The sequence below is a fragment of the Dendropsophus ebraccatus genome, chromosome 7 (assembly GCF_027789765.1).
Source record: "Dendropsophus ebraccatus isolate aDenEbr1 chromosome 7, aDenEbr1.pat, whole genome shotgun sequence".
Classification (NCBI taxonomy): domain Eukaryota; kingdom Metazoa; phylum Chordata; class Amphibia; order Anura; family Hylidae; genus Dendropsophus; species Dendropsophus ebraccatus.
Window position 1 is genome coordinate 39,775,512 of NC_091460.1, and position 19,675 is coordinate 39,795,186.

Consider the following 19,675-nt stretch of genomic DNA (forward strand, 5'->3'; position numbering starts at 1 on the left):
TACTTATTAGCTACTATATGTCCTGCTACTGTTTTATTTTCAGTCTGACACAGTGCTCTCTGCTGACATCTCTGGCCGAGACTGTCTCGGTTTTCTATAAACCTCCATAGAAAACCTCTCCTGCACTGGACAGTTCCTGTCTCGGCCAGAGGTGTCAGCAGAGAGCACTGTGTCAGACTGAAAATAAAATGACATTTTTCTGCAGGACATGCAGCAGCTGGTAAGTGTGGGAAGACTTGAGATTTTTTGATAGAAGTAAATTACAAATCTATATAACTTTCTGACATCAGTTGATTTGAAAGAAAAATATTTTTGCTAGACAACCCCTTTAAGGAACTAATGGGGGTATGTGACTGTCACTTAGATCTTTTGCAAATGTCCCCTGGCATCCAGAGGCTTATTAGTCTATAATGTCTAAGTGAGATGCAAAGAGCTCCTGATAGGCATCATATCTACTGCAGAAGGTGGACAGGTCCCTTCCCTGGTTTTAATCACTCCTCTACAACTATTAACCTTGCGATTCCCATGATAGTTACAGAGCCATATTATATTTACCTGCGTCCTAATTACTTTCCTGATTAAATCCTATTCTTCGGAATTGACCCAAGCTCTGCTCATTTCACAGGATGCGAGGAATATTTGCCAACATTTTGTTTTAAAGGAAATAAAGACCATACGATGCGGTTACTTTTGCAAGTATGATCTCACCGCAGCAGCATTCTCCACATATTAATACGTTTTACATGTTGAGTGAGTTTTCCATACAGTACTTGTCCTGGGATAGATTGCCAATAATGAGTGTCGAAAATCCACCCACACATTTTTCTGGACACAATATCAACAACCAAGGCTCTGGTATTATTGTTGTGTGTCCTGAGTGATGAGCCAGCTTATATATTGGCAACATAAGTTTTAATAGATATCACTAACACTGTTTCAAGGCTCCTATATCTGTCACATATTGACTTACAGGGTAGTTACTAGTGATAAGCGAACCGGGTTCGGGTTCCAGTCCATCCGAACCCGAACGATCGGCATTTGATTAGCAGGGGCTGCTGAACTTGGATACAGCTCTAAGGTTGTCTGGAAAACATGGATACAGCCAATGACTATATCCATGTTTTCCACATAGCCTTAGGGCTTTATCCAAGTTCAGCAGCCACCGCTAATCAAATGCCGATAGTTTAGGTTCGGATCGACTCGAGCATGCTCGAGGTTCGCTCATCTCTAGACACAGTTTTCTACCTTCTGGAGGAGAGTTAAAGGGATATTCCACTCAAACATAACTTTTGATATGTTGCTGCCCATGGTGAGACTAATAATTCGTTCTATACTTGTTATTATCTATTTAGTCTCCTCCCCCCAGTTCTGAGCTGCTGCTTTCTGTTGAATATGTGTGTGAGCTTTTATCTCTGTCTCCCCCTCTTCCCCCCCCCCCTCCCTTCTGAGACAGCTGATGTAAACAAGTCCCCGGCAGGCTTTATCTGCAACATTGTAGCTTCTTTGTAATGAGAGGATTAATCTCAGTGAGTTCATCAGCAACTTGACCTCAGATTAACCCTCTGAGCATTATAAAGAAGCAACAATGTTGCAGATAAAGCCTGCCAGGGACTTGTTTACATCAGCAGTCTCAGAAGGCAGGGGGAGGAGGGGGAGAAGGAGAAAAAGGCTTATACACAGATTTTTATGTCTTCAGCAGAAAGCAGCAGCTGAAAACTGGGGGAAGGAGACTGAGTAGATAATAACAAGTATGGAAGGAATTGTTAGTCTCACCATGGGCAGCAACATATCAACAGTTATGTTTAGGTGGAATACCCCTTTAATTTGCATACTTCCTTTCCCATGAAGCATTGCTTTAAATAATTAACATACCAGCTGGATCTCTTCAATAAGAATAAATATTTCCAAACAAATACAATAGTTGTGCTAAAACCAGAAGAAACTCTGCCCAACACCTGTAGTCAAATCTATGAAGGGATGTGAGGTCACAGCCGATGTTATGCATGGATTTCTATCCGTTTTGTGTTTCGGTAAAAAAAAAAAATCCCCTTTTTCAGATATCCTTTTGATTCCAGAATACAAGAAATACATAAAGAGGAAATAAAATTTCTGGATGTAAATATTACTCGTGGATCCATTTAAGCAGTATATGGGATTTATAAATGAGTTTCTGCCATAGTGCTCACAGGAATGCTAGCCCTCATGCCCCTATGAGTACCTGACACATAGTCACATAGCCCTCAAATTGCCCAGAGGCATGCTTACTATATACAGTACCAGCCATCCCATATTACATATATTTGATAAAATTCAGGAAGCTACATGTCAGTAACCTCTAGGGGGCGATCATATGTAACATATTGCTCTTGCAGTAATGTCTATGATCAGTGCAAAGAGTGTGAGTGAATGTGATTGCTCTGACTACATCTTTCTGTGTAATCAATGGTTGCCCTGTGCGATCAAGACATTGTGATGTGTGTACTCCAACGAAGTGTGGAACTAAAACCCTAGGAAGTGCTCTCTATCTTACCCATTTGTTTAGTCTTATGATTGGATCCACTTTGGATAATGCCTCCTTTTTAGAAGAGTCCCCTGACAGTAAGCAGTTCACCGAGTTCCCAGCTATCCGCTGTAATGAGCAGGGAAACCTGACAGTACTGTGTTTACCCCGAAAAATACAACAGTGTCTTATATTAATTTTTGCCCCCAAAGATTCACTAGGTCTTATTTTAAGGGGATGTCTTGTTTTTCCATGAAGAAGAATTCACATGTCACATGCAAAGTAGGGACAGAGCGTACGTTATAGCAACTTCCGGCCACCAGGGGGAGCTCACCACAGCACACTTGTACAGCACAGCAGGGACAGCATACGGAATGGCGGCAGGGGATGGGATAACAGACTGTGTGCAGCTTTACATTTGGTAGTAGGGGACACAGGGTTGGCAGCAGATGATGGTTTTCGTGTCCTGCATGCAGGATCCTGAAAAAAAGCATCTTCCTCTATTAACTTAGTTTCCTGACAGCACTCCCACAGGAGATATGAAGCATTACATATTTCCGATCTACACCAACAGGCTGTCTATGAAATATATGGACACTGTGGGTCCTCCAGAGTAAAGGCCCTATTCCACGGAACGATTATCGTTCATAAATTCGCTCCAACGACCGCAGGTTAACGATCACTAAACATTTTTTTTGCGAACGATAACACATAACGTGGGAACGTGAACGATATATGCAGTGTAACAATTATTTTACGGTCGTTACATTGTTGTTTAATTCGTTTGCCGGGGTGATCATGACCATACGACACACCTACTTTTTTTTCAAACCTTTTTACGAACAACTTAAAGATTTCTAATTTTACGAACCGATTAGAGAATTATCCTTCAATGACCAGCGATTTTTTTCGACTGAAAAACAATTTTGAACGACAATATAACGATTTTGCCTTTGTCGTTCGCTCGTGTACATCAATTCCACGAAGCGATTATCATTAACGAGCGGTCGTTGGAACGAGTTTATGAACGAAAATCATTCCGTGGAATAGGGCCTTAAGAGACACTCTTTATAGCCATTTATATAAGTGTTTGTGAAACTGGGGGAACCTTCTGCCATAAACTTAAATTGGGACTTGTAAAATGTGTATTGTAAGCCAGACACCTAAAGGAATGTTGTATTTCAGTAAATGTTGACAATGCTAACAAGGCTTTTTTTTATTGTTTCCTCAATTTTATGACCACAATGAAGAGACACCTGTCAACAGAGGAGTTTGCACACGTCTTTGGGATGACCATCGAGCAATTTGACCGCTTGGCGTTATGGAAGAGGAATGACCTGAAGAAGAAGGCGCTGCTTTTCTAGCCAACAAAACTGCCATGTTTAGTGTTATCAACACTCTTCTCCTGGAAGAGCGAGGCGAGACTGTTCCATTGGGCCAGCCAGTACTCTCATCATCCTATAACATGCCAATGTCTGCCAATGTTGCTTTATTTACAATATTTCTTGGTGTCCTGGAACACTGTAACACCGACCGCTGCATGTCAGGGGTCCAACACTACGTATAGCCCATGTATCCATAACTCTCATCACAATCTAGTGACATGAAGGCCAAAGACTCGCATGTGAGCCATGTTTGCATTCATTTCTATGTGGTTTATTACGAGATGAAAGCTTAACTAACCTGATAGCAAATTCATATGTACCAGAATAAGCTTGTGCTTGCTGCTCCCATGTATCCACTAACACTATGACTGGCATATTACATTAGCATCTAATAACCAGGTTTCTTATAGAAGCTATCTCAGGCATCTTTGCGGCCATAATTGTTTATTTTATAGTCTATGTGGCTTGGAAATCCGCTCAGATACATCATTTCACGTTCTCATAAGCTTATGGATATATCTAGTAACAGTAAAAACTGTGTAAGGGAGAAGGTGGGGTTATGTAATGTTATATGTTGGCAGTTTAAGGGTGGCAGCGGACGTCTTACAGTAGTTGCACACAGACCCATACAGATTAGATATTTTCTCCTTCATTGATGAGATATGTATTGGCAATACAAAACGTTGTAGCTCTACTATTTCTTATAAGGCCAATGCATGGGTACTGGTATACGATGCACACCAATGTAGAAAGTCGGCCGCTGCTGTATAATCGAGGATATTTTGATGCCTCTATTGTGGGTTCCAAAGGACTTGGTAACTTCCATGCAGAAATCCTATGTTTGCTTCTAGTGGTAAGGCAGGAAACTGTTTTCTGGTCACATCTGGGCAACATCAGTGTTGGACTGGCCCACCAGAGGACCGGAGAATCCTCCGATGGGCCCCCAGCTTTAGAACCTGCACTAACACTGACTGACATGTCGTTTCTCGCTGGTTCTTCATTGATGGGCCCCCATGATTATTTCCTCTGGTGGGGCCAAGATACCCCAGTCAGACACTGGCCACCATCATAGATGGCACTAAGGCATCCCCCATCCTATAACTGTCTACATCAATGTTTCACAACTCTGGTCTTTAAGAATCCCCAAGAGTTTCCAGCTATTGTCATTGGAGTTGGTGTTCCCTCTGTGGAATAGCCTCACATTATACACATTATAAATTTTTTGGTCATACTTCAGGACATGTGGAGATATTGATCCAGCAGTATATCAGTGGTCAGTGCCTTCTCATTACACAACCCTTGTCATGCCCGATCATGGGATTAGTCCTGGCTGTATCAGTATTGGACTGTATGTGACAACCTACACATTTATGTAAAGCTAGAAAAACACATTATACTTGTGTCAGCTGATCTCACCAAATTTGATATTACTAGCTAACCATCTGCTGTGTATGGTGGCCGCCCAACTCCTTGTTGCTGAACTTGGATAAAGCTCTAAAGTTGTCTGGAAAACATGGATACAGCCAATGACTATATCCATGATTTCCACATAGCCTTAGGGCTTTATCCAAGTTCCACCGCTAATCCAATGCCGAAAGTTCGGGTTCGGATCGACTCGAGCATGCTCCAGGTTCGCTCATCTCTAGTTGTATTGCCTTGTATTGTTCTTGGGGGCGATAAGAAAGACCTGGTAGTGGTTTTCTCTCTCCATTTAGAACACATCCATGATCAGCCCAGCCGAGCATACATGTGTAGGGTGTCAGAGGATATAGCTGAACAAGCATTTGGCTATCTTATGTGGGTGATCAGCTTAACATGGATGGGTTAAGGACTTTCTTCCTGAGATAATTCTGCACTTCTTCTAAAACTCCTGTAGGGGGAACTATGTTTCTTACGTAAATTCAGCTGCTTCGTATTTTGTGTTACAAGAAAAGTGTGCATTTTCTATATAACACTATGCAGTATGACTTTCCGTCCTCTTATTTTAACTCTAATTTGCATCATAACGTTGTGATCTCCAACCTGCATGAAACTACAACTCCCAATGTGCTGGAGGATGATATGTGAGATAATGCACACAACTACTTGAATAACTTTATTGAAGTGGTTTTGTGCATTATCTGACTGGGTTATAGTGTCAGTCCCAGGTTGGAGACCACTCTTGTAATGGGTAGAACTATGTAGATTAATAATTGGCTGTTGCAATAGGTGTTCCTCTGTGTATGAATGTATTATTCCTTGAAAGAATAAGAAAAGTAGGAAAAAGAAGTAAGATAGGATTGATGATATGCTCACCATAGAACCTTAGTGATTTAGTAGCTGAATGGTACAGCTATAACACCATCAGCAATATAATCTGTGGGGTCAGTCCTAGTTGTCCCCAAGTTCTTAGAGAAGGACACATCCAATCTCAAGGAAATTGAGATTATAGTCAGGTTTTCCTTGACCACAAATTTGCAGCCTGGACAATCCAAAATAACAGAATATTATAGGGCAGCTATAGTATGCCCTGCCTAAAATATATGGATAAAGTATAAAAGGAAATATATAAAAGTAATATATAAAATAACTTAATATACATAAATAGTGTGATACCCTATTATCACATTTGCTAAATTATTATACTATTTAAAAAGATGTAATTGGGAAGTATAAACTCTAGAGATATATAATACAGCCAGTTCTCCTCGTCCTTCTTGTGATAAATTAACATTGAAGATGAAATATTTATTATGAATATTTACTATATATTATTTATATAGGAGCTCAGCTGAGCCTCTAATCTGCTCCCTAGGTGACTCAATGACGTGGGATCAGATTAAGTTTATTCAGGGATGTCATGTAAAAGTAATGATTCATTTCATATATATGGGAGCTGTCTCTGTAGTGTCACCTACTGTTAAAAATATTCCTTCCTTCTGAAAGAGGGTTAATTTGCATTCATTTCCCCATAGAGCCTTGCCTGTAAGATTCCAAATGTCAGCTGTATCTCCAACACGTGAACCCCTAAGTCACTCTCCCTTTTCTCCTCCTCCCTCCCCTTATACCCTTATGGGCAACATATAACCTGACCCCTCAGTGAACTGAAGCATTTCAAGACAGATTTAAGCTGGGTTTTTTTTACATTGAAGGATGTGTTTAAGAAGCATAGTGGGAACAGAGGAGCGGAGAAACTTTCTTTGATAAGATACTATATTATGTTACCTTCAGAATTTTGCCTTCTCGTATGACCCCATACCATCCATTCATGTGACTCTTATAAGATGGATATAAAGGTAATTCATGTGACCTCTATAACATGTATATGGTGGATTCCTACATGATGTGGCGTTATGTACTGCATTCAACAAACAATGTAGTTTATTACCTTAAAGGGGCTATCCTAAGATTAAATGTTATTCCCTTTCCACAATGGCTGATCAGTGGTGGTCTGACCACTGGGACTGCCAATGATCAAGAGAATAGAGATCTAATTTCCTTAAAGGGGTTATCCAGCGCTACAAAAACATGGCCACTTTCTTCCAGAGACAGACCCACTCTTGTCTCCATCTTGGGCGGGGTTTTGCTGCTCAGTTCCATTGAAGTGAATGGAGCTTAATTGCAAACCGCACCTGAACTGGAGGCAAGAGTCGTGTTGCCTCTGAGAGAAAGTGGCCATGTTTTTGTAGCATTGGATAATCCCTTTAAGTGAATGGAGGGGCAGTGCACACACATGCTCGGCCACCGTTTCTCCTCTATAAGACTTCCAATATTGTGGAGCACTGAAGTCCTATATTCAGAAGTCCTATAGAGAGTAAATGGAGCAGGGGTTGGGTATATGTGCTGCCACTCAGTTGGGGACACAGGGCTCTCATTGTTCTGATTGGTTGGCTTCCTAACAGTCAGGGTCCCCACCAATCCCCACTGCAGACAAACAAGAAATCTTGAAAGTCAGAGAAGACGGGGTCAATCTTACCGTAACTCGTGAACACTCCCCATATGAGGGTACAGAGAGCTGTATTATAAGCTAAGTAAAGAAAAGGACGGATTTCCTTTAAGAACCCAGTGGCTGAAGGTTACAAGGATATTACTGAGATAACCTGAGGGGCTGCTGGTGTGGGATGAATCACATCTGGAGCTGGTTAATCTGTTTTCTAAGAAAGTGCAGAGAGGAAGGAATAAGCATGTTACTGAGCGAGGCCCAAAGAGCGCACGGTCATCAGATATGGATTCAACTCCCTTATTGGCGTCAATTTGCCATTACCGTCATGATTTGTATCCACACCTTAGTTAACTCTTTATGAGACGGGAAAATCTAGTATTAAAGGAATGGTATAATGGATGGTTGAAGGACCACTACTAGAGACTTTCACCACTAAAAGCATATGCTAGTGTGCCTTAAAGGGCCACTAACCTTGTAGAAGGTGTGTATGATCTCCCAGTGTTTGTATCTGTTTCCTCCCTCACTCCAATGATAGGGACAGGGATGGCAATCTCCGTACAGCGCTGTGAAATATGTTAGTGCTATATAAGCTACTAAAAAAAAATATATATATACAAAGAGATACTAATATCCATCTACATGTTTTAGAACATACAGTATGGAACATTAAATAGTGACCCTATTTTTTGAACTTAACATAAAGCTTTTTTTGACCCTAACATAAAGCTATCATTTGTTGGCCGAAACACCTCTACATGTAATAGGGGACAAATGGTCGAACCTTGTAATAGGCTTTAGAGACTAGTGCCGATCTATGAGATCTCTAGACTCTTCCCCAATAGATGATGCTAGGGAAAAGAAAGATGGGACATGTTAAATTTCTCTCCTTTATCCATATTTCCGGTATTTGAGGTGATAAATATGGCCTGCAGCTATTAAAGGTGTATGGCCAACTTTAGCCCCTCCCTTACGTAGTCCGCAGTCATGTATGGCTGGGTCTATAGGTAAATCTGGCCATATATATGGGGGATATAAGCACAAACATATGCATTCCTAAGGATTCGGAGCTATAATGTTTTAGTGTTAGGCCATACACGTCAGATTGTCAGAATTACAGCAGGCCAAGTATGGGAAAATAACATACAAGGATTTTTCTATTATATGTAACATAAACAAGCCATAAAGAATACTGAAGACGAATAAAATCTTATTACCTTCCTCGAAGGGACCAGTAAATATGGAGAAGACATAAATAAAGATAGCTAGTAGATTGCTTCCAAAATCCATTATAAGATCCATTATATTCTATGGAGGATTCCTGCCTGTGTGTCCTGAGTTTACCTTGGCCATAAGACTGTGTGAAGGAAGTTCCTCACTCCAGACTATCCTACTTTAGTATCTTTATAGGAAACAATGAATAAAAGTGCTTGAGCAGGATTAAAAAAAAATGACTGCATTTTTTTTTTATTTAAAAAATAGCCCCACACCTGTCCTCAGGTTATAAGTGGTGTTGCAGCATTGCCTTATTCACTTCAATGCAGCTGAACTGCAGTACTACCATAGGCAGTACTGCAGGTTTGCTCATCTCTAGTTATGGACATCCCGGAAAAGCATTTTTATACTTGCAAAAATATTATCTCCATAGGTTTTTATTAAAAATGTTGCTTACTTTTATTTCTACAGTCTCTGCAGATTGCTGTGTGAGCTCTATTTTCTCTATATTTATAGAGAGCTTATGTGATTCTTCCCTTGTATATGCCTTGCATCTGTTCTCCTCTCTCTGTAAAGCCTGTGTGAGCTGTCCTCCAAGTGTTCGCTCCCCCCTTCCACTCTGGGTAGCAGCTAAATGGTAAGAAATGTCTAATAAAGACTATTTAGAAAGTTGTTTACTTTGCATTCAGGAAGCACATTAACAATAAAAAAAGACAGTGTAAAGATGTCTGTAGCCTTTAATCTGTAGCAGTAGTATCATGTAATATGGAGTATATGTAGTTGCAGAGGGCTCTAATACAAATGAATTACGGCATTGTGTTATATATGATGCCGCTACGCCTCCTATGTGGCCATTGAGCCTAGCTTACTGAGTTACCTAAATCAGGTCATGATGAATTTGTCAGTCTTGTCCATTCAATATAGAAATTGTATAAGATTAGAAAATCGCGTCTGCTTCCTTCCAAACCTTTGCCAGTCAGTTTCATCACTTGAATGGGATGGAGCTGCGATAGGCAAGAGACACTTCTAATCTCTTATAACCCATGACTCCTGTTATTGGTATCTGAGTCTATTCTTTCATATGTTTCAGTTTCTGGTGAAATAAATGACTGACTTACGAATAATACTGTGTTGTATGACATCATCTCTGACTTCACCTCATGTTGGCTGTGGGTACAATTCAAGTCATTAGGCGAGTGATAGCAATTCAGGAAAGGTGTGTGAGTCACCCTGAGTGCTATTAATGTTAAAATTATTTCCCTTAAAGCGGTCATCCAGGATTAGAAAAACATAGCTTCTTTGTTCATAAAATAGCACCACATGTGGTTGTGAGTGGTATTACAACTTCATTTACTTCAATGGAACTGAGCTGCAATACCGTACACACAATTAAGACAAGATTGGTGCTGTTTCTGGAAGAAAACAACTATGCTTTTCCAGTCCTGGATATAACCCCTTTAGGCATTGGTTTACCCAAAAATGTGATCTGCACAGTATCAGTGTACGTTCAGCAAATGGAGCAGATATAGTCACAAGTAGACTACATTTGGCCTAGTATTCTCAGTGCAGCTGCCATAAGAACATTGTGGTATATGTTGGCGCACCTTTTGCTGGTGTTACGATATATGCCCCACACTGAAAATGTGATGTGGATAGGCCCTAATGTGTGAATTGTATCCTATTATGTGTTCTTGTCCATAGTGTTGGTTATATAAAAGTCACTTGTGGTAATGATATTAGATGTAGCCTATTAGGCCATGAATTGAATGGGATTGAATAGTGACAACTACTTCTTCTGAGCCAGATGTGTTCTGGGCGCTGTTGTCACTCCCCATCCCCCAGTCTGCCTGACTGGTCACACTAAGCAGTGGGCCACAAAATACACAGGGAAGCAGGAATTTCTACGCTCCTTCACTGTCTTTGCTTTCTAGACATCTTTATTATTGATTTAGTAGTCTCATCAATTCTCTAGAATGTCTTCTGTCTCCTGTTTGGGCCTCCAGGCTCCTTAGTGGTGTCTTTATGATCTCTGTAATCGCATCCATCCATCTTGTTATAGATAGTTGTCCCAGTTAGCCAAAATTGCATTTCCCCAAGGTGTAATCCTTGTAAGACTTAGGACCATATTACACGGCCAGATCTACAGGAGAAAGCAAGTGTCGACCTGTCAGATCAGCGCTCGCTTCCTCCTTGTTCTCTGCTCGCTGTTGGTGTTACTACACGCACATACATCAAGTGGGGGAGGGGCACATAAAGACCTGTAACTCCACCATAGTTAGCAACCTCAGCTATCTCCATGTGTTCATGGCAAATTTACACTTGTGCATAGATGACCTTGTAAGTACAAAGAAGCATGTAGAGAATAAGAGGCTGACGCTAGTTCTTTCTGCAGTGTAATGCCATCCAGCCAGGGCCTGTGTGCAGACTCCATACTGTATCCCCCCCCAAGCATGTAAAGAGACTCGGCATATGACTTGTTACTTTGGCCTTGTTCATGGTCGGACGAAGAGAAGGTTCCATTCGAAAAAAGGAAAAGTATAATTATGGATACATCTTATTTTCTATTCTCATTGAATGTATGCAGTCTGTTTTGTAGTCTTGTTCTGTGAGCATGGGCTCAACTCAGACAAGTGATTCTGTGGCTCCTACACAGCACTGTTGCCGGTCCGCACATCAATATACATAGGGTCTAGCAGCACTATTGGCATTTTACAGTCCGGAGTACACATTACTGCAGTAGGTCAATATCTTCCTATGGATACAATGTAAGCCGCTTGGTTCCTTTTCACTGTACAGGTCAATAACACACAAATCTTGTTCTGCATTTGATATTTTGTTCTGTGATTTATTACTTTGCGGTGCAGATAATGACCATGTGCTACAAAAATAAAAGATCTTTCACTCACGGCTGCCTCTTTGTGTTATTGTGTATTGTACTATATAGGAAGACATTTTGTAGACATTAAAAGATACTCTAGCTATTTTTTTATTTCTTTCAAATCAACTGCTTTGCAGAAAGTTATAGAGTTTTGTAATTTACTTCTGTTTAAAAATCTCAAGTCTTCCAGTACTTATCAGCTGCTGTATGTTATGCAGGAAGTGGTGTTTTCTTCCCAGTCTTACACAGTGCTCTCTGCTGCCGCCTCTGTCCCAGACAGGAACTGTCAAGAGCAGTAGAGGTTTTCTATGGGGATTTGCTGCTGCTCTGGACAGCTCTTGACTTGGACAGAGGTGGCTGCAGAGAGCAGTGTGTCATACTGGAAAGAATATGCCACTTCCTGCAGTACATACAGCAGCTGATAAGTACTGGAAGACTACATACCTTTAAAGGGTTATGTAGGGTAAGGGTTGTAATTCTGCAGCAACTAATGTAGCTAGAGACTTGTTAGTTAAGCACAGCTGGAGACCAAACAATATCTAATATGCATACATTAAATTATCGGAATGCCAGGGACAATAGCACTGCTAGTACTTGCACTAGTCATTGATCCCCACACTTTTAGTTTAGCCTGTAGATAATTTTTGTCATCCACTAATGATTGCTTCCTACACAGACACAGACCTTAGGATGGGACCGTATACTTCTATGATATGCAATGCTATAGTTTGCATTCCTGACTTCGGTTTGGTATCTAAGTTACTCAGCTGCTTGAAGTGTGATCTTGAGCCAAAAACTTTTGGAAGAGTTTCTTAAGATGACTTGACAGAAAATGTAGCACAGATCCTAAATCAGTAAGAGTTGAAGGATTTTGCTTTTGAACTATGGGGTCCTGGCAAGTACAAGACATGGCTCAAAGACAACATGATGGGGTCATCCACCCAGACCCTCTATCCATGCTGGTCATAATTTGGTGATTGTCTTATCCACCAAGAGTGAGACACCTTCATTAAAGGAGAAGTCCGGCCAAAACTATTTTTTAATATGTTATTACTTCTGGAAAGTTAGACAAATTTCTAATGTACATTAATTATGGGAAATGCACATATAGGCTATTTCCCTTAATTTAGTAGATCAGGAAGACTTCAGATTCTCTAAAATAAGATGACGTCACGGACCAGGGGTGTAATTACAATGGATCGCCATAGTGCGCCCCTGCTGGACACTCCATTGTAATTACAATGGATGTGTATGTAAATGTAATACAGTGTTTTTCATTGAATACATTTTTGGAATACTTTGGGGAGCAAGTGTCCTTGCTCTCCAAAGTATTCCATAAATGTAATCAATCAGTACATAACAGTAACCCGCCGAACCGCCGCCCGCCGCCGCTGCCGAACGTCCGCTGCTCTGGACTAGACTCAACTACTACTCATGGTGATGGGAGAGTAGTAGCTGGGTTATATCACCGCCGCTGCTGCTGCTGCTGCTGCTGCTGATGGGTGCAGGGGGAGCCGCTAATCACTGTGCAGCTATCATCCCCCTCCGCTCCCCCCCCCCCCCCCTTCTCCGGCCAAACTTTACACTATGTGATGGCTGACTCCCCGCTCGGCCACCGCTCTCCGATCACACGTGCCCCCGGGGACACCAGGAAGCACTGGGAGTCGGCATGTTGAGTCTAGTCCAGAGCGGCGGGCGTTCGGCAGCGGCGGGCATTCGGTAGAGGCGGCGGTTCGGCGGGCGGCGGTTCACTGTTATGTACTGATTGATTACATTCATGGAATACTTTGGGGAGCAAGGACACTGTATACTGTATTACATTTACATACACATCCATTGTAATTACAATGGAGTGTCCAGCAGGGGCGCACTATATATAGAAGTCAATGGTACTCATTGACTTCTATATATAGTGCGCCCCTGCTGGACACTCCACTGTAATTACACCCCCGATTCGTGACGTCATCTCTTTTTAGAGAATCTGAAGTCTCCCTGATCTACTAAATTAAGGGAAATAGCCCTATATGTGCATTTCCCATGATTAATGTACATTAGAAATTTGTCTAACTTTCCGTAAGTAATAAAATATAAAAAAATAGTTTTGGCCGGAGTTGTCCTTTAAGGGTATCAGATTGGTATGTGTCACTATTGGGATGTTGATCATTAAAGGTTATGAACATTTTTTCAACCATTTTGTAAAAAATAATTAAAACCTATTTGGTTACAGACTACAAACACTGTGTAGTCTGATACTATAGGCATGTGTTGCTTTGTGTGTTCTCTGCAGAATATACTGTACACTAAAGATGGCAATGCGTTTTCAGTAAGTGTCGGGCAAACGTTCATTTGACTGACAATGGTCTTTCCTAAAATCCCTTCAAAGGGCCGAACGTTTATAGGTTCTCTATTTGAAAGGTAGGAATAGGTTGCTGCCGAACTGATCTGGTGTCAGCATATTCCTCCCAGAACAATAGGGATGGTTGGAAAAAATCCATCATCCATCTTTTTCCCCATCAACATCATCTTTTAGTGGAAAATCGCATTGGCTGCCACTGTCATTTCTCTGTTATTACTCCTGTAAGTTTTTAAATTAGTATATTAACAACTGGGTGTTCTCATCCCACTTGTCAGCTTGTCAGTTGGGGAGTCTTTACACATTTGAACACTGTCAGCACCTAATGGACGGTGACGGACTATGTAGAACACATCTAAGTGACCTGAGGAATGGTAACACTCTATTGATTTATATATTTGTAGGCGTAAGGGCCGTATGACACAGAGTGATTATCAGACTGGGCAGATACCACTCCGTGTAATGCAATGCTTCATGTAATAGTAATGCGCAACCAATGGCGGTGTAAAGTAATAAAGATTATACTTACCTGTCCAGGCTCCCCGATATCCTCCTGCCTGTTCCTTGCTTACTGCAGCTGCCGCTGAAGCTTCTGAAGCTGTATCTGTCCCGCCTCAGCCAGTGATTGGCTTAGAGGCCTGTCAGTGAACAAAGTTTCAACAGTGGCTATGGTGAGCAAGAAAAAGGGAGCAGAACACCGGAAGGTGTGGAGAGGTAAGTATAATCTTTGTTACTTTCTATGTAACAGATCGCATATATATGTACTTACAGCCCTTGCTGCACAATAATTAGGCTGTTTAATATGGCCCTAACAAAGGAACGGCACAAGTCTACAAAAAAATATTCCTACTAAAGCAGAAAGCTCAGGAAAGTAGACGGCTCTGTCCTAATCACACACATTACATACATAGCTAATAGGATATGCTACACTATACTATATGGATTAGGAATGTGATTTTGATACATGCAATGAAAATAAACCCAAGCTGGGTAGATATAATATATACATTCTATAAAACGTGGAATCACAACAGGTAGGGGGAGCGCAGCTTGTATAACCACATAGATATGTTTAGCTTGGATCGAACTGGAGATTCCTCGGCCGGTGCCATAAACAGCCGCATTTTTGCATAAGTGATTTAGACCGTGTATATTTACACAAGGGGAGCATCAGAAAGCGTGACATGGCCGCTGCTGACATGTCGTGAAATGTTTCTGAAACATAATGAAGAACATATTGGAGGATAAGCCTGACCGGATCATCTTATTTATAGAGTTTTATGGGATTTAATGATTGGACTTTTCAAGAAATAACCAAAAATTCTAAGGAATAGCCGACTCGACCAGGCTAAATTAACTCATCAAATTAATGAACAAACTGGTATTATTGTAGGCAGTGCCATACTCTGCTATACCTTCTGCATGTCAGTCCACCCTATAATGACAAGTCAATCCTTATATTAATGATAATACGGCCAAAACCAGATCAGGGCTCCTGTCCCAGTACAGTGTCCCAGTACCCGAACCGCAGCTACTATATGTATAAAGTTGTTGTGTGGCTGAGGAATATCTTAGTAATCATCTCAAACTGTGTTCAGGTATTGTATGCTCTTTGTATGTCTTGCTTCTTTATCCAGGGCAGTTTCTAGGTAATTTTGACTACAGGGCGAAAAAAGTCAGTGACTCGCAGGTGACGTCTTCTTTAATCTGAGGCATCACTTTCCTTTTTCTCTTCTCTTCTGGCCCAGACCTCCATGATGATTTCTTGCAGCCACAATTCATCTCTTGTTCACCTCCCAGACAAACATCTAAGGCTCCGAACTTTTACAACTTCCACTTTTTTTGTGACTTGTGCAGTAAAGTCAGTAGGTATGTAGGTTTCCCCTTGTATATAGGATCCCCTGCTGTGCCCCCATATAGTAATAATGCCTCCTGTGGTCTTCCCCCATAGTTATAATCCCCCCTGTGCTCCCCCCATAGTAATAATCCCCCCTGTGCTCCCCCCATAGTAATAATCCCCCATGGTTTGTTCACATATAGTAATAATCCCCCCTGTGTGGTCCCCATAGTAAAAATCCCACCTGTGCAGCCCCCATAGTTATAATCCCCCCTGTGCTCTTTCTCCATAGTAATAATTCCCCTGTGCTCCCCCCCCCATAATAGTAATAATCCCCACAGGGTTTGTCCGCATATAGTAATAATCCCCCCTGTGTAGTCCCCATGGTAAAAATCCCACCTGTGCAGTCCCCATAGTTATAATCCCCCTGTGCTCTTCCCCCATAGTAATAATTACCCAGTGCTCCCCCCCATAATAGTAATAATCCCCACAGGGTTTGTCCGCATATAGTAATAACCCCCCCCTGTGTAGTCCCCATGGTAAAAATCCCCCCTGTGCTCCCCCTATAGTTATAAGCCCCCTGTGCTCCCCCCATGTGCCCTCCTGTGCTCCCCCCAATAGTAATAATCAGGGCCGGCTCCAGATTTTTGTGGGCCCTTGGGCGAGAGAGTCTCAGCGGGCCCCTTTGTATAGCACACCTCGGGGCACACCTACCAAATAAAGTATGACAAAATACCGAAAAAACCCTGTAATTCAGTAACTCACAGGTGACGTCTCCTTTGATCTGAGGCGATCGCTCTCCGTTTCCTCTCCATCTGGTCCAGACCACCATGATGATTTCTTCCAGCTACAATTCATCTCTTCAGGACCTGTCAGACAAACATCTTAGACTCCGCACATTTCCAGCAACTTCCTTCCCTTTTTCCCACCCATAAGCTCCTATACAGTAGTAACTCCGCTGTTTGGTGTCATGTGCAGTAAAGTAAGGAGGTTTGTAGGTCCCGTGCTGTGCCCCCCATATAGTAATATTGTCCCCATGCTGTGCCCTCCATATAGTAATATTGTCCCCATGCTGTGCCCCCCATATAGTAATATTGTCCCCATGCTGTGCCCTCCATATAGTAATAATGTCCCAATGCTGTGCCCTCCATATAGTAATAATGCCCTCTGTCCCCATAGTAATGCCCCCATAGTAGATGCCCCCTGCTCTGCCCCATAGTAATGTCCCCTGCCCCCATAGTAATGCCCCCTGCCCCCATAGTAATGCCCCCTGCTCTGCCCCATAGAAATGCCCCCTGCTCTGCCCCATAGAAATGCCCCCTGCTCTGCCCCATAGAAATGCCCCCTGATCTCCCTCAACACAAGAAAATAAAAAAATAAAATCATACTCACTAATCCAGGGGACGGGTCCTCTTCTCCCTTGTGTGCGCCTTGTGGATCCACCAGCAGGCGTGATGACGTAATCGCTCTGCGCCTGTTGGTGAGATGGGATCCACGAAGGGATGAAACTAGAATGGAGGTGCTAGAAGGAGGTCGTCCCCCTGGAGTCTGTATTCTAGTCTGTTCACCATAGAGCAGGCCAGAATGGAGTTACAATCAGGAGGCATTACATGAGGTATACCGGGGGGGAACTACAACTCCCAGCATGTCCAGCCTGTTATTATGGGAGATCAAAGGACATTACAGGAGGAGATATAATAGGACTACAACTCCCAGCATGGACAGCCTGTTATTATGGGAGATCAGAGGAGATATAAGAGGAGGACTACAACTCCCAAAATATCCAGCCTGTTATTATGGGAGATCAGAGGCCATTACAGGAGGAGATATAAGAGGAGTACTACAACTCCCAGCATGGACAGCCTGTTACTATGGGAGATCAGAGGCCATTACAGAAGGAGATATAAGATGAGTACTACAACTCCCAGCATGGACAGCCTGTTATTATGGGAGATCAGAGGCCATTACAGAAGGAGATATAAGAGTACTAAAACTCACAGCACAGAAGGAAGGAATAAGTGAGCCCCGCCCCCTCATGTCACATGACAATAATCACAGGTCCTTCATCCACCTGCATCCTCTCCCGTTATCAGCCCCGCCCCCTTATGACGTCACCACAGGTCCTTCCCCAGTGCAGCAAACATGGCAGGTCCTTCCCCAACCCCTCCAGCCCTCCCCCGGACTTGGGGTCGGCAGCACCCGCCCCCCGGGTGTCCGGGGGGTCGGTAGTGCGGCGGGCGTCTGGCTCACTGCTCGGGCATGTGTCGGGGGGCCCCTTGAGCGGCCGTGGGCCCCGGCACTTGCCCGAGTATGCCAGGTGCTGACGCCGGCCCTGGTAATAATTTCCTCTGTGCTCCCCCCATAGTAATAAGCCCCCCTGTGCATCCCCTCATAGTAATAAGCCCCCCTGTGCTCCCCTTCATAGTAATAAGCCCCCCTGTGCTCCCCCCATGGTAATAAGCCTCCCTGGTCCCCCCCCCCATAGTAATAAGCCCCCATACTTTGGCCGTATAGTAATACTCCCCCAACCCCCCCAATTGCCAAAAACACACAGACAAAAAAAACCCTTTATACTCACCTTGTTATAGCATACAGCGGGTCCCTCTCTCCTCTTCTCCAGCCTGCAAGGAGCAGGCCGCCGCCACCCCCGCACACATCTTCCCCCTCCTGCAGGTGCAGTGATATGAGTGGCTGAGTGTGGTCCCAGGCGGGGGGCAGCGATCTGGGCAGGTGATGGGGCGGCCGGGCGCGCGCCGCTAGGTGAAGTCCGGGGGTGCCACCAGCCTACCTGTCGGCGTCCCGCCCGCCATTAGAAACGGCAATGTCTTTATCACACTGTATGCTCTCCTGCTAGTGATAGCCTAATTCCTACATTTCCCCCTATATGCAGCACAAGCCACAGCTTATTCATTCTATGTAATCAATAGACCCCCAATACTATCAGTTGTCATGCATCTACTGTGCGACATAAAAAAAGGTAACTGCTGCACTATGGAAAATGTAGTCAATGTATAGAGCCCTATTCAATAAAGGTAACCTAGGGGAAAAGGCTAAATTTGTTGACCATAAGCCAGTAGGGTATGATCGGTGGGGTTCCCCCCTTTAACCCTAACTAATCAGCAGAGCAGAGGGGCTGTGGTGTTTTCTGGACAGTATCAAGAATAAGGGATAGGTGATCCATACTGACATTGACCCATAAGTGCATTTGTGTAGAAATAGTATTAAACATTATATGGAGCCTGGAGAACTGTGAGCAGGAGGGCGTTCCATCGGAGAGTTTGGCCGTATTCCCAGAAACCAGGCCAGGGCACACAGCAGGGAGAGGTCATCCTCCTCCTCCTCCCCCAATTCTCAGCTGCTTCTTATCGTTCCCCTATGCTGAGAGTAGCCTCCTAACCCCGCAGCTCACAGACCTGACAACCAGACCTCTATAAATCAAAGGCCAATAGAAGAGGTCCCAACCAGCTGTCAAGGAGAACATGAATTCTTATGCAGCTCAGCTGATTTCCATTGCCATGGACAAGTGGGCATTTGTAGTCCGATGCTGCGGTTCTGGTGACATGGGGCCTATACTAAGTGACAATACCA

At 43.0% G+C, this 19,675-nt stretch overlaps 1 protein-coding gene across 10 annotated transcripts in view; it reads left to right on the top strand.

The window, feature by feature from the left end:
* The window catches only part of ABLIM2 (actin binding LIM protein family member 2), a 122,565-nt gene extending 115,189 nt beyond the window's left edge, over positions 1-7,376 (top strand). For 9 of the 10 annotated variants that reach the window (XM_069977371.1, XM_069977373.1, XM_069977374.1 and 6 more), the window contains one exon: positions 3,751-7,376. In XM_069977371.1, the coding sequence (XP_069833472.1) occupies positions 3,751-3,864 (114 nt within the window). In that variant the 3' untranslated portion in view covers positions 3,865-7,376. The remainder of the gene's footprint in view (positions 1-3,750) is intronic. The other variant, XR_011363921.1, reaches the window with a different exon arrangement.
* Positions 7,377-19,675: the final 12,299 nt, after the last annotated feature.